Raw genomic sequence first — 23,919 nt, forward strand, 5'->3', positions numbered from 1 at the left:
TGTGGCCTGCCTTGAGCAAAATCTCGTGCACTTGTTGTTCAGGTTGGTCACAAACCAGTCTATTGCTGGATTCTCTGAGTGGTGGGAGTTCTGAAGGAGAATGTCCTTCCTGATTGACCACTCATGTTGATGTACACAAACCCTGCTGAGGGAATCTGCAAGTGTGTTTCTCACTCCTGGAAGGTGAAAAGCCTTCAGGGAAACATGATGAATGAACAAATTCCACATGAGGGTTGCCTCCTGGCAGAGTTGACATGATCTTGCACCTCTCTGCTTGTTAAGATAAAACATGGTGGAGGTGTTGACTGTAGGAATTTGTATCACATAGTCCTCGATGGTAGACATAAACAACTTGCTAGCCTGAAGAACAGCTCAGACCTCTAGCACATTCATATGGAGTGACACTTCCTGGCTCGATCAAAGAGTTTGTTTCTGGAGTTGACCAAAATGGGCTCCCCAAACTTTGATATATGCATCTGTTATCAGAGTTATATTCAGTTTTGGGGACAAAAACAGAACTCTTTAGCACAGATAATGAGGATCCAGCCACAAAATCAAGAGACTGAAGCATTCGTGCAGAAACACAAATCCACAAGTCCAAAGAGTGGTTGGACATAGCTAATAGATCCAGACCTATAGACAGTGGAGTTGAAGTTTGTCATGCAGAGTTATGTGTGGGCATGCAGAGTTATGTATGGGGCTATGTAACCCAAGAGCTGAAAGCTGACATGCACTGTTGTCTTAAGGCTGGACTTGAGGCTTCCAGAAAGGAAAGCTATAGATTGATACCTTCCCTTTAGAAGGTAAGTTATGGCAGTCATAGAATCATAGAATATCAGGGTTGGAAGGGACCTCAGGAGGTCATCTAGTCCAACCCCCTGCTCAAAGCAGGACCAATCCCCAATTTTTGCCTCAGATCCCTAAATGGACCCCTCAAGGATTGTACTCACAACTCTGGGTTTAGCAGGCCAATGCTCAAACCATTGAGCTATCTCTCCCCCCAAGTCCTGGCAATGAGGTCTGCTCCGATTAAGATTATGCACTGTGTTGGATGTAATTGCGATTTGCCCAAATTTAGTTTCAGGCTCAGATGGGAGAACAGTTATCTTATGACTAGGATGCTGTTTTGCACCTAGTCACTTGATGCTCCACAAACTAGCCAATCACCCAAGTAAGGAAATATTTGAATGGCCAAGCAGCAGTGGTGGGCTATCATTATTGCCATGCAATTGGTGAAGACTCTTGGGGCTGACGACAGTCTGAAGGGAAGCATTGTGTATCGGTAACAGTTGGTGCTGTTATGAATTGAAGGTACTTCCTGTGCCAAGGATATATCACCATGTGGAAGTATGCATCCTGTAAACAAAGGGCAGCATACCAATTTCCCATCTCTAGGGAAGGGATAATAGAAACATGGGTGAAAATCCTGAACTTAATTTTCTTGATGAAATAGTTCAGCATTCTTAGATCTAGAATAGGGAAGAGGCCACCAGATTTTTGGGGGACCAGGAAATACTGGGAACAGAAGCCTTTTCCTCCATGTTGGTAAGGAACTTCTGCCTTCCTCCCAATTCTAGAAGAGACCATAGTTCTTGAAGTAACACAGACTCTGAGAAAGGTCCCTGAAAGGGATGGGGAAGGCTGATTGGAAAAAGAGAGACAGGTAAATTGGATAACATATCCCTCCTTTACTCTGTTGAGCACTCACATGTCTGACATGATGCTTTCCCAAGCACAGTGAAAAAAGGACAGACATGATCCAAAGAGAGGAGATATAGCTGGTGTGCTGTCCGACCAAGAAGTCAAAATGATTGCTTGGAAGTTGCAGCTGTTTGGTGAGAAAGCCCCCTTCACCCACCCACCCACACCCCGCCCAATGGAGAAGGCTGGCTTTCACTTAGACCTCTGTTGGAATGAGGTTCTGGAGTAAGATTGCAGCCTAAACTGACTCCTCTTTGTAACCAGAATATAAGGTCCTAATGAATGAAGTGTTGCATGAGTCCTTTAGTGTGTGCATAGCATCATCTGGTTAGCAGAAAACAGTTTAGAACCCTCAACAGGTAAGTCCTCTATTGCGTTCTGCAGCTACGTTAGAATATCAGAAGCCTATAGCCACAAATAACGCTGCACGTAGAGTGCAGTGGCTACAGAATATGAGGCCATATCACTGGTGTTTACTGCTGCCTGAAGGGATGTATGAACCGTAAGATGTCCCTCAGAAACCAAAGCTAAAAACTATTCTTTATGTTACTCTGTCAACTTGTCAGCAAATTTAGAAATTGCAGAGAAATTAATAAAATTATATTTTTACAAGAGTCTGATAATGAGAAACTCTCATTGGAAGAGTGATGGTGGAATAAATTCTTTCTGTCATATAAATCCTGCTTCATAAATTCCTTAACCTTGGGAGTGGCCTTAGGGTGGGACTGATGGGACCTCTCAGTAGCAGCTGTGATCACCCAAAAGTATCAGGACCTGGATGGGTAAACAGCAGGTCAAAAACTTGTTGACAGACTTGGTATCGTCCATCCACTCACTTGGTCTACCTGGACTACAAACTGTATACAGATGCCAGAAACTAGGGGCTGTACTCTCCCAGGACCAGGAGAGGTGGGAGAGGGCGATAACATATGCCAGCCAGGCATTAAAACAAACAGATTGGAACAATAAAATTACAGCTCCTTCAAACAGAATTCCTGGCTCTGGTCTGGTCAATCACCAAAAAGTTTAAGGGCTACCTGGGACCAACCTGCTTCACTACATACATGGATAACAATCCCCTGGAGCACATCGGCTCTGCCAACTTGGGAGCACTAGAACAATGCTGGATTTTAAGACTGGCCAACTACAATATCTCTGGAATTCTGGTCTGGCCAGAGACCAGAACGCTGGAACCAGAAGCACTGGATGACCATGTACTGGAAGCCCTGACCGTGAAGTACTGGACTTAGAGATGCCATCCCCATTGAAGTGGTCCAGGCATGCTGCAAGTCAGTCCGAGATTCTACTAGGTAGGGATGACCAATCCGTGAAGGAGTGGTATAAAAACTGCTCAGTCTATACCAGCAGAAGAAACCCAGTGGTGGAGGACAGGGTCCCTGTGAAAGTTTCCCCCCACCCCCAGGGGTGCCATTTGGAACTCGGATACCACTGAGCCCCCCGACCGACCAGCCTGAGTTTCCCTTACTCTGTGCTGCTGTGACCAGCTTTCAAGCCTCCTTCCGGCACACATACAGGTGAAGACACACCAAGCTGCAGCTATATTCACACAGATGCTGAGAGCAGCTCTGCATGGGAGAGCACAGCTAAGGAGTTGCCCAGCATGCAAGTGCACACCCCCTGTGGAGTGTAAACCCAGAATTGTATCATCTTGCACTACACAGAGAACCATACAGCGTAAGATCATAAAATTTGCCCTCTTCCTCAATGTGGAGAGAGATATGCAACAGCTCTCTGCCCCAAGTATAGGCTCCACACTGGTTTTAGAGACAAAACAAAACAAGTATATTAACTACAAAAGGTAGATTTTAAGGGGTTTGAAGTGATAGCAAACAGATCAAAAGGAGATTATCTTAGTAAATAAACAAAACCACAAACTGATCTTAACACACTAGATAGGTAGGATATAAATTAGCAAATTCTCACCCTGAGTGATAAACAGGCTGGCAGATCTTAAGGCACAAGTTGCCTTGGCTTTCTCAGGTTTTCATACACAGGCTAAAAATCCTTCTAACCTGGGACCATCACTTCCCACAGTTCAGTCTTTGTTCCTCAGGTGTTTCCAGGTGTGTTGTTGTAGGGAGAGTGAGGACTACCACCACCCCCGATGTCATTTTCCCCTTTTTATATTTTCTTCCCACTTGCTGGAAAGCTCTTTTGCTGTGACTTGGGTCAAGCAGTTCCCATTGTGTAGTGCCATCTCTGAGAGATTTCTATTATACACAGGTTTCAGAGTGACAGCCATGTTAGTCTGTATTCGCAAAAAGAAAAGGAGTACTTGTGGCACCTTAGAGACTAACCAATTTATTTGAGCATAAGCTTTCGTGAGCTACAGCAATCCTTGTGCTTATGGGAAGAGGCAGGGCAGGGGAAGGTCAGGGATGTCCAGTTTTCAACAATTAGAAAGTTGCCAACAGCACGCAGAGGAGAAGCAGCAGCACTGAGCTGGGGCAGAGATTGAGAAACCCCAGAGTGCTGGGGTGCAGAGTCACAACTAGGAGCTTCTAGGAGAGGAACCAGCTGTTTGCAAAAGGGGACTCTTATAAACATGCAGCCTGGAGCTGACAGGATAGCTGAGACCACACCAAAAGACCAATCAGTTTGCGCTCAGAACACAGGTGTCAACACAGGTTATATTGATGGGGGATGGATTGTAGTTGCCATGGGACAGAGTCTGTGTGTAGGTGGGGACCATTTTCCTGTATGCGGTAACAAGTGCAGCCCCTGTTAAAGATCCTGGCCTGGGTCTGTTCTGTTTCACAAGTCCTTCCTACAGGATAAGGCCTGCTCTGACTGCAGCACAACAGAGAGAGTACAATGGAAAGAAGTATGGACACGGTATAAAGGAAGAATGAGCTTTAGCACAAAATATCTTTCAGATCACAAAGGACTGTACAAGGTCAGAAAAAAATAACTTCTCTGGGTTTACATGATGAAGATTTGAAGTATCTACAATTTTTCTCTGCTCTAGCATATCGGTGCAAACTGTTCGACTTTATAAAATTAAGTACTACATTTTATAGGAATGTTTCTAACTTTAAAATGTTTAGAAAGGGACATGTGCTATGGTTTCTGAAAATGTTATGCAAGTGGCAAAGAATTATATATTACCTTCAGTATTTCAGGAATGTCACAGATATGAGTTTGTGAAGGTAATACCGATTCATTTCTTTCTCCTGCTGGGTAAGAAAAAAAAGTAAAAGTAAAATGAAAATCAACTGCACTGAATTTATAAGACTAGTAATAATTGACTAGTTCTATTAATAACTGAAGACCTTGGAAGTGGGAGTTTTCTAGCACTTGACTGTGACATTAATCGTATTGTTTTGATTACTGCACATTTTTAATGCTCTAAAACAGGGGTTGGCAACCTTCGGCACACAGCCCATCACGGTAATCTGCTGACAGGCCACGAGACATTTTGTTTATGTTGACTGTCCGCAGGCATGGCGTCCCACAGCTCCCAGTGGCCGTGATTCACCATTCCTGGCCAATGGGAGCTGGGGGAAACAGCTATCTGTTTGGCTTTCTGTCTCCTTCTCACTGGCTATTCTCTGGCTACTTCTCAGAGCTTCGTCTCACAAACAGACATACCTCCATCCAGCAAAACCCAGAGAAACTCCTCTGCCCACATAGCTCAGTTTCTGACTGGTCTTGCATATGGCCTATGTTTTGGGTGGTGGTTCATATTGTCTCCAGCTATCTTACTTCATAAAGGAGCTTAACTGCTTCTTCCATTGATCCTGAATGAAGGGCATCTGTCACACTCACCAACTTAGGTCTAAACAATTTGTATTTTATAGCATTTATTTAAAATAAAATCAAGCATGCTGCTATCAACAACCAACCAAAACAAATAAATATATTCGAAAACCTCAGACTTCAATTCAGAAAATGGCCAACAAAAAAGAAAATTGATTAGCTAATTATACATTATATTTAGATATTCCTTCCATACCTATTTCCAATAACACTCCCATTACCTTGTTGAACATTTTACCTGTTTTTGCAGATTTATTTGCACAGTCAGCTATGTTCTCCAATATCGCAGTCAGACGTAACGTGACCTCTGCAAGTACTACAACATTAGCATCTCCTATGTTACTGCTGTGAATTACTTCATTTATTATCCAAAGTATGTGAACCCACTAGAAGAAAAATATATAAAGCAAGAATCTTAAAGCAGTTCATAAAACTGAATTAAAAATATTCATATTTATGTATTCCAAACACTGATGATTTTTTGCACTCCAAACTGTTTAGAGACACTTGTAGATTGATCATAACACATGGAATATGATAGTACTTGGACCTTGTGAAAACAGAGCACAAAAGGGGGAGGAAATTCCCCATGTACCTGCACAAGAGTTAGGCAAAATATAGGCCGTAATAGTCCTCATAGGAACTTTAATTTATCAGTTATGTGCAGTAACTTGCTTTATTTTTCCAAGTTTCGACACTTAGTACTTTCACTTTTCCATGATTCCTCCGACATTCCTTCAGATCACAAGTTCTTTAGTTTGTTTTTTTCTTTCTCTTTCTTTCTTTCTTTTTTTTTACTTTGCAGAGGTTTTGTGCATGTTCTGCATGGGATACCTATTGTACTATATGCTGGTCTGACGGGATGCCAAATCCCATAGCAGATTTCATCAGGTGCATAGAATTTGGAAGCAGTCATTGTAAGGAAAACACTGGTTTTCACCTTTTAGGCATGGAAGCCAGGGGGGATGTGATCCAATGTCGTTTGTGACCTACAGTGATCCTTAGATAGGATGAGATCCTTAACCCCACTCCAGTTCCTTTATGCTAGGTAAAAGGGATGGAGCAGCATAAAGGGATTCTAAAAACCCCAACACTCCTAGCCCAAGCACAGAAAACGACAGCCATAAAGCTGCCGTCCAAAGAACCCCTCTCAAGCCCTCATGTACTTGGGGAGGGAAGGGTGCCTGGGGCAGGGTCACAGGGCTAGAGATATGCTTGGCAGTGTTGCTGTCCACAGGTCAGCCCCAGGAGGCTGTCATAACACCTACAGGCCTCCAGGAGTCTGTGTTTAATTACAGCAGGGGTCTCTTCAGACTTTGGAGCACCCCAAGATCAAGCTGGCTCAAAGCCATCTCTGCCCTCCCACCTTTCCAAGAACTCTTTCTCCTGAACTCCAAGTTTTCTGCTACACCCAGAGGGTACATCTACTCTGCAAAAAATCAATAAACCCACAGCTGCAAGTTTCACAGTCTGGGTCAACTGACTCGGGCTTGTGCTATGGGGCTAAAAATAGCAGTGTAGACATTCCTGCTCAGGCTGGAGCTAGGGTTCGGGAACTCAGCAAGACGGGTTTGTCTTAGAATGCAGGCTCCAGCCCAAGCAGAAATGTCTACATACTATTTTCAGCCCCATAGTGCAAGCCCGAGTCAGCTGACCCAGGCTCAGAGACTCATTGCTCCGAGGCTGGGGTTTTGGGGTTTTTTTGGAAGTGTAGACATGGGTTTTTTTGTGCAGTGGCACACCACAAAACCTCATCCCACAGTATTTGGGAGATTTCCTTGATCCATATGACTTTTCCTTTCAAAAAGAACAAGAACTTTTGTGTGGGAAGTGATTCCCCTAACACTGTGTACACAACCACCTTGAACAATCTGTTATTTTCATTTTGTCTGACTATCCCCCTATAACAGACTGGACTTCACAGAGAAATGGAACAGAGATCTGTTGTCTGCCTTGTCTCTCTCACTTTTTTTTTTTAAGGCGCTATGAGGTGGGAGTGAAGGAGGGTTGTTCTCATATCACTAATGACATTACTAAGAATATGTGTATACATGTGAAGAAAATAGTGTAGAAATGAGAAATACTGTCATTAAAATTAATGCATTTTTTTATACTTTACAATGCATAAGTAACAGTTTGGAATTATATCCCTCACAGAAAGAACACAACTCTCATTTGTAACTAATGGGAGTTAGGTCTTTATCAAAAGGAAAATATACTTCTGCGATTTGAGACCTAAATTTTAACTTGGGTTAGCCATCATAAAATGCATTCATGCGAATGGAAATAGAATAAGAAAAAAGGAGTACTTTGTAAGCTTTGAATTTGTAGATATATTTTAAGTAGGCACTTCCACTCATTTGGATCCGCTGAACTCCTACTTTGCACTTCTGCCACAGAAACATTACTATATCAACAAGTATTTCTTTATCTGGTTGGAGAGTCTGGGGAAAAAAAAGATGTTACAATAGCTGCATAAATGGGTACAGACAAATTAGTTTTTCGTACAGAAAATAAGCCAATTTATACTTTGCCACATGTAGTGTTCTTATATGGGATGCCATCAACATGAAATCTAGCCGATATTTTTTTAAAGAAGAGTTAAAAGTAGTTTCAGGTATAATATCTGTCCTCTGCCCCGACCTGCCAATTTGGGAGGGGGGTATAATCATTTTTTAATAATTTATTTTCTCTTGTTGCTATGTGAAAGATTCACACAAAGAAAAGGGTAGAGTAACTAACTACACAGGGAAACAGCAAAATTGACCATATGCAAAGTGCTGCAACAAGTAAACAAACTGGAAAAATATGAAAAATAATATGGGTTACTAGTTATATTAACCTTAGGAGTTTCTTGAGCGATAGTAAGTAAAAAAATGTAAGTGTGATTTTTAAGTTGAAAGTGTCTTTTCTTCTTTCTGCTTAGAATTTCTGCAGTATAAGCTCCCAGTTTGCCACAAACATTATGGGCTATCATTATGGCCTTATGAAGGCTAGGAAAATATGCCAGCAAACATCTTAATTGAGAGTTGTTTAAAAGCATATTATTTCCTAGTAAAGATGCATTTTAACACCTTGAAATACATTTTATCTGGTTATACCCATATTTGTAAAGGTGTTAAAAACTGCTGTTTAAAAACGTGTTAGCATATAAATAAAACATGGGTATGTCTTCACTGCAGTGTTAACTAAAGTTATCTTCACTGGAGTTATTTCTCTTGAGTTAGCTTATGTTGAATGAGAGCAGCCATACTGAGAAATAACACTTGAACGGCAATGGTGGTGTTGCACTCACTTGTGTGCGATACCAACACTTCTGGGGTTGTACCCCAGGAGTCTTTGCACTGCAGTAAGCTCAACCAATCTAAGATTTCTTTCCCAGTGAATTGTAGGAGAACTTGTCTGTCCTTTCTGGGCACATAGGAGGAATTGTGGGAAGGTAGTGAAGAACTAGCAGTACTCAAGTGGTTTTAACCTGCATCCACACTACAGAGTGGTCATGTAAGCAGCTGACAAGTTGTGCTAACTGGAGCTTTAGCCTATACCCCCTAATTCTCTAGATACATTCCACCATATTTGACACACTTGCTTCCCTGAGTGCAACACAGCAAAAAGGAATTTGGTCTCCTTCCTTGATTATTAGAAAGCTGCAGTGTGCCCGGTAATTTTTGAAAATGGCTTTAATAATTTTATAAAAGTAGTTTAATTACATAGGACCAATCATAATAAAAAGTAAATTAAAACAAGGTAAATCACAATCAATCACATTTCTTATGCATTAATTAATTTCATTTTTGTTGTAATTTGTAAAGCTTGTCAACCATGCATAACTTCCTCTGACCTTGAATTACATATAATGGTACTGTCAGGAATTAGAGCCTGCTGCAGAGCCAGTCTCCAGGCAACCTAATGAGTGCAGCTGAGCTGCAGTAGGCTGCCTGATTGGCTGCGCCAACTGATTGGTTGGAGGAGTCTCTGAGGCCCTGCAGCAGTTCAGAGGATGCTCAAAGCACTTCCTAACACCTCTATTAGCTTCTGCTCCTGCCTTTGTTCTCTCCAGGTAACCCAATTCTGATCCTTGACTCTGATTCCTGACCTCTGACTTCGGCTCTGACCCTTGGCTCTGGCACCTGGCCTTTGACTCCAGCTCTGACCCTGGGTTCTGATTCCTGGCTACCCCAACTCCTGTTCTAACTGCTAGGCATGATCACTGGGCCTGACTCCAGCTCCAATCACTAGGCATGACTGCCCAAGTCCTAGTCATTTGACAGATACAATAGCAAGTACTGCATACAGCAGAAATGTGCTTAATTCTTTTATACCTGCTTAGATGTACATACGCAGGAAAACAGTGCGGTTGCCAAAGTGACAAGATCATCAGAAGGGTCTCCAGGCTTTAGGGATCCTTCTACAGTCACAATTGATAAAGGAGGAAAAAGTAAAATCAAGATATTATTTCCTCATACAAATTTAATAAAAACATGATGTTTTCAATGCAGCTGCTCCAACCTGCACCAGCTGCAATATGGTTCAGGAAATAGTCAATATGAAGGAGAAGCACGTTCCCCATCTTACACATTCCCCACTTCTGTGAAGAAGGCATATTTCTTTTCTGGTACAGGGAAACGTTTTCAAGATGCGTGTAATTTTGTGGATGACAGAATACAGGTTTAACTGGCAGCACACTTTAACAAGTTCTTCTTGTTTAAATTAAAAGAAATCTCAGATGTATGAACAATAAGAAAGTGCAAAATAAAGTCAGACAAGCCTCTTCCATCCCAGGCTCATTTTTTCCCTGGGAACCCCCTGTCTGAAAATATCAGTTAGCGTCTCCCCCGTTTATTGGAAATGTCATTAAGTCATGTTTTGACAAGTGAAAGTAAATAAGGCACAGTTCAGTAGGTCATAATTTCTTAACTGTTAGTTACAGTGGCAGAAAATTGTATACTGTATTTTAAAGAACTTCTCCATAACAAATAACAAAACTTTTGCTATAAAAAATTATATCTGAAATGTGATTATTTCAACTCCATAGCTGTAATGATCTACAACACACCTTGAAGTGCAATTGTTCTTCTTCCAGAACTGCGAGATACTGTGGCTTCCTTGAAACTATGTTCCTGGAGAGAGAGGCCATGTTTAGATCTTCTTGTAGACACGAGAGGCTGCATCGCAATAATAAGCCTGAGTTCCATTTCTGCTTTCTTCCATACTGGATCATCTTGATTCTAACAGTTTAAACAGAAATAGGTAATGGAAATTTGCCTTAATAATTTATGAACCTAAGTACATTTTAATACCCTCATATATACCATATAGTAAATTTGGATTACCTGAAGAAAATTAGCAATCAGTCCAACAGTAGAATCGAATACATCCCACTCTTCATAGCTGAAAGCTAACTTTATAAACTTCATAGCAGCTTCTCCAGAAACACCATTTTTCCCTACAACAATGGCAAATAAAAATATAATTCTTTTTAAAAATATAACATTCAGTAAAATTAAAGCTATTTTTAGCATCTGCATAATACATAACTAAGATTCCACACAAGAATTCTGCAGACATTGAACTACCTTGTGGGTTTCTCAAAAACTCCACAAAATCGACTTTTTGTATTATATTGCTGGATATTTTTCAGTATTTATAAGACTGGACTGCCATACCTGCATTGTCATGTTACATTCCAAAAGTCCACGTTGCTGTTGAAATTAATGAGTCTTTTTGATGAAGTCATGGACCTAATTCTACCTGCCTCCAGAAATAACCTCAAAATGGTTGCAACCATAATCCCCACATATGCCCCTCCTTCCAATTATTACTTTTAAGAATGTGAAAAACTTGTGCAAAGATGGCTGAATATTCTCATTGCTAGATCTGCAAATATACATATACATACTGGAGAGCCTCTTCTCCCTACCCTCTCAAGTGAATCCATATAAGAGCAGGGCAGAATAGGGAGTCTCAAGCTCCTTTCTGCCATAGGCAAGGGCCCCAGGTAGTACATTCAGCAGTGTTCCACAGTCCCAAGACAGCGTTCTAGTGAGTGAGCTCCAAAGGGTATTCCTTTGGTTGAAGGTGCTGGGAAGAGGTTTAGATTAATGTTTGGCAGCAGGTATCTTTTTGAAGAATACTAAGGACTGCTCCAAGGCCACATCATTCTGTTCTACACAGATATGATGACTCAACGACTCTCTGCTCAGCCACATCCACCCCTCTCTCCTCCCTAAACACATCTCACAATTATAACATCAGAAACTGGCCTTTGATATTTGTAAAGCACTTGAAGATCTCTTGATCAACTGTGCTATCTATGTTCAAAGTAGTAGCATTTTATTATAATGCCTGTATGTTTACAACTTGCTATTTCAGTAAAGCTTGTAATAGCTTTGTAATTAAAATTGAAACAATATTTAATGATTAGTTCTGATTGTCTGAATACTAATAGAAGGTAGGATCTTGCAAACTTTGTAGGCATAGAACTACCACTGGAGTTCGGCGTGCTGAGAGTTTGCATGACTGGGTTCAAAATGCTTTGAAAACCCAAACTAATATACCTGTTAATATCAGCTGCAGAAGTGTCGACGACGCATTTATTACACCAGAAGACTCAGTACAATAACTTTCTTGTGTACTAGCAAAGCTGCCACCTCCTAAAACAAAAGTAACTCATCAGATAATAATAGAATTTATTTGATGTTATATTTTATTTAGTCATAATCAGAAACCAGAATTCCTGTTGTACAGGAAATTTTGAAATTAAAAAAATATCATCATAATGAAAACTCGCAATTTCAAAATTCACATGGAACAAAGGGAGTCCAAATTTTTTGTTTTGAAAAAATCAAAAAAGACATTCTGTTTTGACTTTTTCCTCAACAAAATTAATGAGTCTCCACAAGCTGCCCAGAGCTCAGGCAACCCATATTCTGGACTATATAAGAACATAAGAATTTAAAAACAGCCATACTGGGTCAGCCCAAAGTTCCATCTAGCCCAGTATCCTGTCTTCCGACAGTGGCCAATACCAGGTGCCCCAGAGAGAATGAACAGAACAGGCAATCATCAAGTGATCCATCCCGTCGCCCATCCCCAGCTTCTGTCAGACAGAGGCTAGGGACACCATCCCTGCCATCCTGGCTAATAGCCATTGATGAACCTATCCTCCATGAATTTATATAGTTCTATTTTGAACCCTGTTATAGTCTTGGCCTTCACAACATCCTCTGGCAAAGAGTTCCACAGCTTGACTGTGTTGTGTGAAGAAATATTTCCTTTTCTTTGTTTTATCCTGCTGTCTATTAATTTCATTTGGTGACCCCTAGTTCTTATGTTATGAGACACATTAAATAATGCTTCCTTATTTACTTTCTTCACACCAGTCATGATTTTATAGACCTCTATCATATCCCCCCTAAGTTGTCTCTTTTCCAAGCTGAAAAGTTCCAGTCTTATTAATCTCTCCTCATACGGAAGCCATTCCATACCCCTAATCGTTTTTGTTGTCCTTTTCAGAACCTTTTCCAATATATCTTTTTTAAGATGGGGCAACCACATCTGAAAGCAGTATTCAAGATGTGGGCATACCATGGATTTATATTGAGGCAATATGATATTTTCTGTCTTATTATCTACCCCTTTCCTAATGATTCCCAACATTCTGCACATTGAGTGGATGTTTTCAGAGAACTATCCTCGACTCCAAGATCTCTCTCGAGTGGTAACAGCTAATTTAGACCCCATCATTTCATATGTATAGTTAGGATTATGTTTTCCAATGTGCATTACTTTGCATTTAATCAACATTGAATTTCATCTACCATTTTGTTGCCTAATCACCCAGTTTTGAGAGATCCTTTTGTAGCTCTTTGCAGTCTGTTTGGGACTTAACTATCTTGAGTAGTTTTATATCATCTGCAAATATTGCCACCTCACTGTTTACCCCTTTTTCCAGATCATTTATGAATATGTTGAATAGTACCCGTCCCAGTACAAACCCTTGTGGGACACCACTATTTACCTCTCTCCATTCTGAAAACTGACCATTTATTCCTATCCTTGTTTCCTATCTTTAAACAAGTTACCAACCCATGAGAGGACCTTCCCTCTTATCCCGTGACAGCTTACTTTGCTTAAGAGCCTTTGATGAGTGAACTTGTCAAAGGCTTTCTGAAAATCTAAATACACTATATCCACTGGATCCCCCTTATCCACATGCTTGTTAACCCCCTCAAAGAATTCTAGTAGATTGGTGAGGCATGATTTCCCTTTACAAAAATCATGTTGACTCTTCCCCAACAAATTGTGTTCATCTATGTGTCTGACAATTCTGTTCTTTACTATAGTTTCAACCAGTTTGCCTGGTACTGAAGTCAGGCTCACTGGTCTGTAATTGCCTGGATCACCTCTGGAGCCCTTTTTAAAAATTGGCATCACATTAGCTATCCTCCAGTCATTTGGTACAGAAGCTGATTTAAATGATAGGCTACAAACCACAGTTAGTTGTTCTGCAATTTCACATTTGAGTTCCTTCAGAACTCTTGGGTGAATACCATCTGGTCCTGGTGACTTATTATTGTTTAGTTTATCAGTTTGTTCCAAAACCTGCTCTAAGGACACCTCAATCTGGGACAGTTCCTCAGATTTGTCACCTAAAAAGAATGGCTCAGGCTGGGGAATCTCCCTCACATCCTCAGCTATGAAGACTGTTGCAAAGAATTCATTTAGTTTCTCCGCAATGTCTTTATCATTCTTTAGTGCTCCGTTAGTATCTTGATTGTCCAGTGGCCTCACCATTGTTTAGCTTCTGATGCACTTAAAAAAAAATTTGCTATTACTTTTTGAGTCTTTGGCTAGCTGTTCTTCACATTCTTTTTTGGCCTTCCTAATTATATTTTTACACTTCACTTGGCAGAGTTTATGCTCCTTTTTACTTTCCTCACTAGGATTTAACTACCCAGAAGGTAGGAAGCCCAAACAAGCCTGGCTCAAACCGGGGCTTCCAGAGCTACAGGGATCCCAGTTGTGTGGCAGCCCACAATACCAGCAGACAAGCTGTCAGGAAGCCTGCCTGGTTTCTGTTGGAAGATTCAATAAAGCCAACAGATTCCCACAAGATATTTTTAATTTGATTATCAGCATTTTCTGACAGAAAAATGCTTTGTTAGAAAACCTCTGACCAGCTCTAGTCATAATGATCTTGGAAGTAAAATACAATTATTAAGTGTATTTACTTTATACATGTTATTTTATTACCAAAACATCTTCTACTCCATGGTTCTAATTCTGTCCTTATTTACACCTCCATAGAACGCTACTGACTTAAATGTAGAGGCATGGGGTGAAAATCAGTGCAAACTTTGACCCCTCAAGTGTCCTTTTGAACAACTATTTTATGTGGTAAATAAACTGGATTAGATAGAGTCACTCTGAAATTACACTTATGCAACTGAAGTTAAAGGTAGTGGGGATATGTGGGTTTGACTTAGGACAGAAAATGACCTGACCTATATACCCAAACACATGAGATTAAAAATGTTTTAAGCAGTGCCAGGGCAAATCAAAGAAATAGAGATCTTTGGTTTATAATTTGAAGCATTCTAGGCATTCACATAATAATAATCAACTAAGCATTTGGCTGCAAAGACCTACTGCCACGTGAAGTTTGCACAAAAGAGACTTGTCAGCACATCCCAAGAGAAATGTGCAGCCATCAGCTGGGATTTTAATTCAGAGGTGGGCAAACTACGGCCCGCAGGACCGTCCTGCCCAGCCCCTGATCTTCTGGCCTGGGAGGCTAGCCCCTGGCCCCTCCCCCGCTGTTCCCTCTCCACCGCAGCCTCAGCTCACTGCTCCGCCGGTGCAATGCTCTGGGCAGTGGAGCAGTGAGCTCCTGGGGCAGCACAGCTACAGAGCCCAGCCTGACCTGGTGCTCTGTGCTGCGCAGCGTGGCTACCTGTCCTGGTGCAGCCACGCCACCAGCCACCAGTGATCCAGGCAGCGCGGTAAGGAGGCAGGGAGCGGGGGGGTTGGATAGGGGTCAGGGCATCCAGAGGGCAGGAACAGGGTCGTTGAATGGGGGCAGGAGTCCTCAGGGGGCAGTCAGGAAGGGGGGGAGGTCAGGGATAGAGAGCAGGGGGTGGATGGGGCAGAGGTCCCCGGAGGTCCAGCAGGGAACAGCGGGGTTGGATGGGGCAGGAGTCCCGGGGGTGCTGTCAGGGGGCGAGAAGCAGGAGGGGTTGGATAGGGGGTGGGGGCCGGGCCATGCCTGGCTGTTTGGGAAGGCACAGTCTCCCCTAAGCGACCCTCCATACAATTTCAGAAACCTGATGTGGCCCTCAGGCCAAAAAGTTTGCCCGCCACTGTTTTAATTACATGATTAGTTGATTTGTGCATTTTTTTTTAAAACAGCAGCTATTTAAATGGTTTTACCAGCAATAAAACATTCTTTCAGCATGAAATTCACTCCTCCCCACACAAAGCTTGACTAAATGTACTTTGTTCAGAGAATGAAGTGGATGTCAAGTGATGGAATGCACCATCACAACCTACAAGCTGGCTATAGGACTGCATCGTAGCCCATTGGAAACTAGCATTCCAGCCCACAGGCTAAAATAGCAACCACAGTCGCTCTCCACATCCTCTATGCTGGAATTACTGGATACAGATAAGCATATATCAAGTGGGTCCTACCTTGGGTCATCACAAAGACCCCTTCCATGCTGAGCTATTCAGAAAAGGTGCAGACTTTCTGTGAAGCACAAGGAGTTACTCCAGATATACACTGGTAAAACTGAGAGCTGAATCTGGCCAAAGGTTTTAACTTAATTATATAAAATTTTGGGAAGGTATAATTTAAAAAAAAAGTAAGTTTGATTTGATCAGTGCTATGATTATAATTGAAACACATACTTCTGCAGGTGAGATTTTTGTTTTATGAGAGTAAGAAACACTGAGGTTCTTTACCAGTGTATTTTCATTTTTATGCCATTACCTGCCAGGATATCCATGCCTGCAAAAAAGAGCTCTGAAACCACATCACGAATCTCAGTTTCCTCAGGAACAGGTGGGGCAGGGCGCAACACTTGTCGATTACTATCAGAGAGAGCTTCTAGGATGGCAAGGAAATGGGCTGCAGTGCCATCAAACATCTCTGTCAGCAGCCGTTCTGTAACAGTACGAGGCCATGGCAACTAAACAAGAGATAAATCTTTGTAAGGTTTTGTCATATTTCAAATGCATTACAATAAAGCTGTTTTTTCAAAACAGCTCTCTGTGAAAAAGTGAATTCAAGTACAAGAAATAACTGCAGTATACAGCGTGGTTGTGAATTCTATGATCCAGAGGTATAGCAAAGTATCAGGCCAAGTTTGTAAGGTACCTTAGGAAGGCATGAATTTCACAATAACTACATACACTGCTGCACACTATTCTAGTTACAAAACAAAACAATGAAAATTATGAAAGGAAAAAACGTATTAAGCCTATGTAATTCAAAGCTATCCAGATCATGTCCTGTAATCACATGGGCTTGATCACTGGGAGCTGAGGACTCTCAGCGCTTCACAGGAAGTCAGTGAATATTGACAATGATCAGCACCCCACAGGACTAAAGCTACAGTCCATTAGGTTGCTTCTTTGGGCTGTACATTTTCCAATCAACATAATGTAAAACATAAGACAATACACACAAAACCATATGCACTATGTTTGGCTGCTAAGTAATGAGAAATCTATAAAATAAAATAAAATAAAATAAAATAAAATAAAAAAACTGATTTCATGATGCTTTGTTTACATGACTGTTTTTTCCTTGTCAAAATCATTACCAGGTATGGAGCAATGAAGTGGAGACCCAGTATTTAATGGTCACCTGCTCCATGTCATCATCACTCCAGTTATAACAATTTATTTGACATTTTATCAAATAAAAAGCCTTCAGTAAGGTTTCCAGGACCATCTAAACATTATAATGTTAGGGAATTTCCTTCCTGCATTGGTGGAGCCACATCCTTTATTTTAATTTTCAAATTAGGCACTTTAATGCAAGCAAAGCTAAGATGTATACCTAATAAAAAGGGAATAATTTGTGCCGTATATGGCAGCATTTCAGCAATTTATATGCTGATGGATTGTATTTTTATTGTAACATAAATTATACACCCATCTTTTCAAACAGGCTACCTCTTTAGAGGTAGCTACTTATCTTTTGAAAAGAAAGAGCAACCATTTCTACAGGGCGGAGAGTAAATCCACGTTTTACTGGCAACCTCATTCCAAACCAAAGACAAGAAATATTTTTAAACAATTCCTTATAATTATACATGCAGGTTTAAAATTTCCCAAGTACACTACATTGGATTTAAAAACCTAACATTTGTTGCTAAATTATTATATCCCCAATGGTTCTTTCCACAGCATTGAGGAAATAATTACAGTCCCAAACCTGCAACTGACTATATGCAACAGAACCCTGCCCCCACGTATAGTCGTTGACAGTTTATGCACAAAACACAGATTTTATTTAAATAAATGCCTGAGGTTGGGAGGGTAACTATACACAGCAGCGATAGCAATACTGTTTTAGCTGTAAACAGTTCCCTGTGGTGTTTGCAATCCAAATATTACAGCATTGTAGGGGTGAAGGAAAAAATGAAAATTATTAAAAACTATTGTAAAATGAGCCAGTCTATTTTCATTTTCCAAGTTAAATTAAGAGCTAAAAGTACATGGAACTACACACATACTAAAAGTTAAGCGTGCGCTTATATATTTTGCTGGATCAGGACCAGACCACTCAGCACCTTGCAGGATCAAACTCTTATCAGGCATTCCAGTCTAAATATCCCTACATTGTGGCTTTGCTACACAAATGTTTCATTTGCTGCAAGCTGAGGTATAAAACTACTCGCACAAGCCTGCTGTGCACTTAAGTGTCCAGGTGGACGCTGCTGCTGCACACTAACAGTTCCCTAGTGCATTTTGATCTATGGCTGTTTCAAAGCTGGATAAATCAAAGGGCACTAGAAAACTTTTAGTTCATGGCAGTAGGGTCCATACTAACAGAGTGCACGGCACACTAATGCAGGGTAGATTTATGCCCCGGTTTGCCATGAGTGAAGTGTTCATACAGACAAGCTCTCTGTCTTCTTATCATACTATGAGTACTGGACTACACATGTTTTATAATATTAAAATGTCAAAAAAATTGCTTTAAAAGTGAACCAATGCAGGCAAATATAGTCCTATAGATTTTTCTCCATTTATTTGAACATTAGTAAATCTACAAAATGTGCAGAAATATTTCTGAAAATGGTATCGCATTTAATGTTCACAACCCTGAACAAATAATCAAACTATAAAAGCATGTAAAAACAAACAACATGAAAATTCAATACTTCTGTTTGCTAAGGCCAAGAAAACAGGCATGGCAAGTAGTGGACAAAAACGTCACATTTTAAAAGAATTATTAAGAAATTGATTCCTAACGATCAGTCACTTTTAAAACCAGGCATTAAGTAAAGTCCGAAACTGATACAGAGTTATGTGAAATCTTTAGGAATTACATTGTAAACTGAATTATCTCCTGACCCTGACCACAGACTTCAAAGCCTGCAGAAGCAACACCCCCACTAGAATTGTACACCTGCTTCCCCAAGTCCTGCTGAAGGACATCACCCAAAAACAGCTAAGTTTTACTGAGCCAAATCCTTGAGAAATCTGGTAGTCTTTACATATGCAAACCACACCCTCCTGAGGTTTCAGATAAGTGAGGTTTGGATCAACTGGAATGTGCTATATACTCAGCAATTTAATATGAAAGTATACATGACTGAAATCACATATGACCTGATATTGAACCCTTTGGTACTCTTTTATACCAATGTATCATACAGATCACTTAAAGTTTGATCAGAGCAATCAGGTCACATCTGAAATGTGTCAGGATGATGATGTTATAGCTTTACTATTAACTACAGTAAGGCTAAGTTTTTGTCACAGATACTTTTAGAAAAAAAGTCATGGAAAGGTCACTGGCAATAAAATTCATGGAAGCCCGTGACCTGTCTCTGACTTTCACTAAAAATATCCCTGACAAAATGGGGAAGTGGGTTCAGCACCCACTCTTGCTGGGGCTCCCGGGTCCCCCACTGCTGTGGGGAGTGGGAGCTCTGGGGTCCCCCTACTCACAGGGGATGACTCCTGCGGGGTCTCCTTCCCCACAAGATGGATGGGAGCTATGGGGGGCCATCACTGTGGCTGGATAGCTGCAGGGTCCTCCCGCCGCCTGCCGCGGCTGGGCAGCTTCGGGAAGACCCCTGCCTCCCACCATGTCTGGACAGCTGCGCGGGGAGGATGTCCCATGCCACCCACTACAGCTGGGCAGCTGTGGGGAGGTCCCCCCACCTGCCACAGCTGGGCAGCTTCTGGGGTTCCCCGCTGCCTGCCACAGCTGGGAAGCTGTGGGGGTCCCCCCGCCACTCCACTGGGCTGGGCAGCTGCAGGCTCCCCTCACCAGAGTGGGGGCTGGGAGCTCCAGCCCCAGGCAGAAAATGTCACAGAGGTCAAAGGAAGTCACGCAATCCATGACTTCCTTTGACCTCTGTGACATAATCGTTGCCTTAACTATAAACAATATCAGCTGAGAAATCCCATGAATTCATAATGTTATTTCTGATGGAACTTATTTATATATCTGTTTTTCCCAATACTCAGACTTTTTTCTATTAGTAAAGAAACAATAACATAGTATATACAAATGATACTAATATTTAATAGCATATTATTTTCCAGCAAAAATTATACTCTTCTGATTTTGAATATGACTGGGGTTTATCAAATATAGTGCTTTCATTCTCAGGCTAGCCCAAAGGCACTTTATGAATAAATAAGTTAGATAATGATTGTGCATGTAAATAAAGCTCACCAACAATTCACACAGCTCTGTATATTTGCAATTGACAGAATAAATGATGAGACAGAAATGGGAGTTATGCAAGGAGACATCTAACTTCTGCCTTGATGGCCTCTCAACCGAGACAGAAAAGACCTTTTGTCTCGCATCTCACCCAGAGGATGGTAGTGTAGCACTTACCTATGCCTCTTGGTACTGCTATATTTGCAATGAGTAAGAATGGAAACCATAGGACCAAATTAACCACAGGTTTACAGCACCAAAAACTCTGATGCGGGTCCACAGCATAAAGCCTTCCAGCAGTGGAGGCTGCAATGATGCAAAGTGACTGCAACCTTCTTCCTACCTGGATGAGGGCTGTGTAGTGCCAATGCAGCCCAATAAGTGGAAAGCACTGAGCAGCAAGAGAGAGTAGCTGGAAAGTGTGCTGGTTTGAGCCTCCTGGAGTGTTTCCCATTTGGCAGAGTGGCTATGTAGCCCTAGCAAAAATTAAAGTTGCCCCAACTCCAGATGAAACCACAAGGGAAAAAGCAGAATTACCATCTGCCTTTCTTGGGGTGAATCACCCCTGGAGTGTAAAGGGCTTCTCTGGCTCTGGGAACTGTAAATCACACCTCCCTGCACCAGCGTTAGTAGAAGTTCTATAACCTGTGTTATGGAGGGGGTCAGACTTGATGATCACAGGATCCCTTCTGGCCTCAGAATCTATGAATGTATGAATCTTGTCTCTAGGAAAGGTCTTGAACCCAATGACTTTAAACCTGACTCAGAAGGAAGAGTGATACTCTCTGAGGTATATGGGGGGAACCATTATAAATACACATAATAGTATAAGAATAAATGCGGCTATTAAAGCTAATAAAGTAGGTCTGGAAGTTGTCCAAAGAAAGTAAGTATGCAAAAATATTTAATATTATGAAAGAACGTGTTTCTCTATACTAATTTACAAGGCATCTCCCAATGGAACACTTGGCTGTGGCAACTAAGATTGTTGGCAATAGAATGTGAGTTGGGGAAAATAATGATTTTCATCAAAGGCTATTTCATACTTTGTACTCATTTATAAAGGTCACAGAATCCTAAGGGGGAGTGACGAATCTCTGAAAAACATATCTTTCAAGGTTTGAGAGGAGTACTGCGACACAAAAATCCACTGAAGATTTGTTGAAGCTGGCCCCGAATCTTTAATGTAGTTAAACACAGTAAGGAAAATTCAAGGGGCCATACACCATGGATGAATTTGAACAATATTTTTAAAAATTATATTATCTTTAAATACCGTAGAGTTGTGGCTATTTTGTAGTGTACAGCCAAGAATATTTATCCTACACAAATAACTCACACAGCCACTAAAGAAAACAAACCCTGAATGATCCAATATAACCATATTGCCTATTATAATTATTACTCCCTTAAGTTGGTTCTGAGTCTTAATGGTAAAGTTAATATGTTATTTATAAGGCTGGAAAGGGAAAACAAATCATTCTGTTTGCAGATAATGCTGTATGCCCACAAAAGATGTGTGTTAGGCAAAGCTATGTCATATCATTACTAAAAATAAGTAATAAATAGATCAAAAAGAAAAAAAGATTTACACAAAATTCTAAACTTACATTTTGTGCTTCCTTTAGATTAACCCTTAATTTTGGTCGAAAAAATCCTTTGGGCTTTCTTCTGGATTCATATACTGCTCTCTTGAAAACCATTACTGCCATCTGACTCAAAGAGAAGCATGTGAGTAAAAACTGTATTATGTATTCCACTTGTTCAGCTGTATGTACTATAATTTTTATGAATTGTGACATGTTTATACCTTTATAGTGGCCTCTCTAAAAACTTTTTTTGTTTCTGAATTTTGTGGTGAAGAACTCATGCTTTCCAACTGCTTTAGTTCATCAATTTTACTCAGACCACGACGAGCGAATACCTATATAGCACAAAAATTGGATAAAGAGTTGTTTTACCTATCTTGATATTATAGTTCTGTGCTCTGCTTGCTATGAGAGGGAGAGTATAATAGCCACACCACCTCCTCATCCTTGTGTTCAGAGAACAATAAAGACTGAAATAATAGCCAGCTCCTGTACAACAGATGCAGGGAGAGAGAAACTCCTTACTCTCTCTCCTTTAGTGCAACTGCTGAGGGGCTGGCCACAGTCAAGCCCTGAACACTTAGAATGTTTATGTACATATTAAAATGTACTACTGTGCTTTAATTTGAATTGATTAGTTCAATTTATACAGCAAAACATATTGTAGTAGCCTAACTACATTTCTGAATGCAGATAAAAGGCAAATATCATAATAAAATTTAATATTTAAATAAATATGCAGTTTGCCATTTATTGTTACAAATACCTCTCCATGGATGCTGGCTTGGCAGTCATAATAGCAATAACAAACTGCAGTGTAAAGGGTAGTTCTCCATGTCAAATAGTGTACAGCTAAAAGTGGGACTGATGATTCCATACATATGCTGGCCCACAATAGGTATTCCAGCACCTGTGATGGGAAAAAACAATTATAAACAAAACACTATAAAAAACTGCTCAAAATGTATTAACAGTATAAACTTGAAACAGTTGTGTTTTATAGAAGGGCTGAGAAAAGTATTAAGCATTGACATGCATTTCTTATTGCTCAAAGATGCACATAAAAACATGGTCTTAAATAACGGAGCAAATTAGAACACGAAATCACAGAAAGAGAGTTAATATTTCATTCATTTTACTTTCAGTCATTTATGAATTTTTCCACCTAGAACTGTGTTCATTTTCATCTCTAGACCTGAAGAACTCTATGTAGTCTCTTTCATCAACAGAAGTTAATCCAATAAAAGATATTACATCACCCACCTTGTCTCTCTTCATCTTCACCTGACATTTTATGGTCTGAGATATCAAAACAATCCCAGTTCACTACAGAACTGTTTCCTCATTTAGGGCTTGATCCTGCTCTCATTCAAGTCAATTGCAAAACTCCTACTCACTTGAAAAATGCAAGATCAAGCTCTTCAGGCTTTTATTCCGCAAAGCATTGAGCACTTCTTATGACCGCAAAGCACTGAGCACTTCTTATGAGGCGCTGAGCACACTCTATTCTCACTGTCTTCAGTGGGTACAAGAGGTTCAGACCTTCAGTTTGGGGAAATTCATCCCCTTCTCTAAACCTACTCTTCACAGCAAAGACCTTTTGATATAATTAGCCCTACTAAAAGCCAGGTCTAGCTTGATTTCTACAGAATCGCAACACTTCATCCTACTGAACAGCATTTTCCTCTCTTACTATCTTTGGGCCTGATGCTCTAAGAGATGATGAGCACCCTCGTTTCCAAATGCAGTCAGTTTACAAACTCAGGCCTTCTGTAAATTACTGAACAGAAAATATATGTCCTGAATGTTGCTGACAGTATTTCCTCCAGAAATCATGAAGCACATTACACGTATAATATGAGCTACACTGGCATACAGAATAAAGATACAAAGTCACTTCCAGTTTCAATGCTAAGATGTTCAAATGGAAGA

At 40.7% G+C, this 23,919-nt stretch overlaps 1 protein-coding gene across 1 annotated transcript in view; it reads right to left on the reverse strand.

Moving 5' to 3' along the window:
- CFAP54 (cilia and flagella associated protein 54) overlaps positions 1-23,919 on the reverse strand; it is a 207,597-nt gene that overhangs the window by 165,319 nt on the left and 18,359 nt on the right. Inside the window, exons 6-16 of the mRNA XM_073327473.1 lie at positions 22,754-22,897; positions 22,209-22,322; positions 22,009-22,110; positions 16,475-16,673; positions 12,039-12,134; positions 10,815-10,927; positions 10,538-10,709; positions 9,804-9,889; positions 7,791-7,925; positions 5,720-5,867; positions 4,831-4,898 (exon numbers count right to left, since the gene is read on the reverse strand). Of these exons, the coding sequence (XP_073183574.1) occupies positions 4,831-4,898; positions 5,720-5,867; positions 7,791-7,925; positions 9,804-9,889; positions 10,538-10,709; positions 10,815-10,927; positions 12,039-12,134; positions 16,475-16,673; positions 22,009-22,110; positions 22,209-22,322; positions 22,754-22,897 (1,377 nt within the window). The remainder of the gene's footprint in view (positions 1-4,830; positions 4,899-5,719; positions 5,868-7,790; positions 7,926-9,803; positions 9,890-10,537; positions 10,710-10,814; positions 10,928-12,038; positions 12,135-16,474; positions 16,674-22,008; positions 22,111-22,208; positions 22,323-22,753; positions 22,898-23,919) is intronic.

Source organism: Lepidochelys kempii, chromosome 1 (assembly GCF_965140265.1).
Source record: "Lepidochelys kempii isolate rLepKem1 chromosome 1, rLepKem1.hap2, whole genome shotgun sequence".
In the NCBI taxonomy this organism is placed as follows: Eukaryota; Metazoa; Chordata; order Testudines; family Cheloniidae; genus Lepidochelys; species Lepidochelys kempii.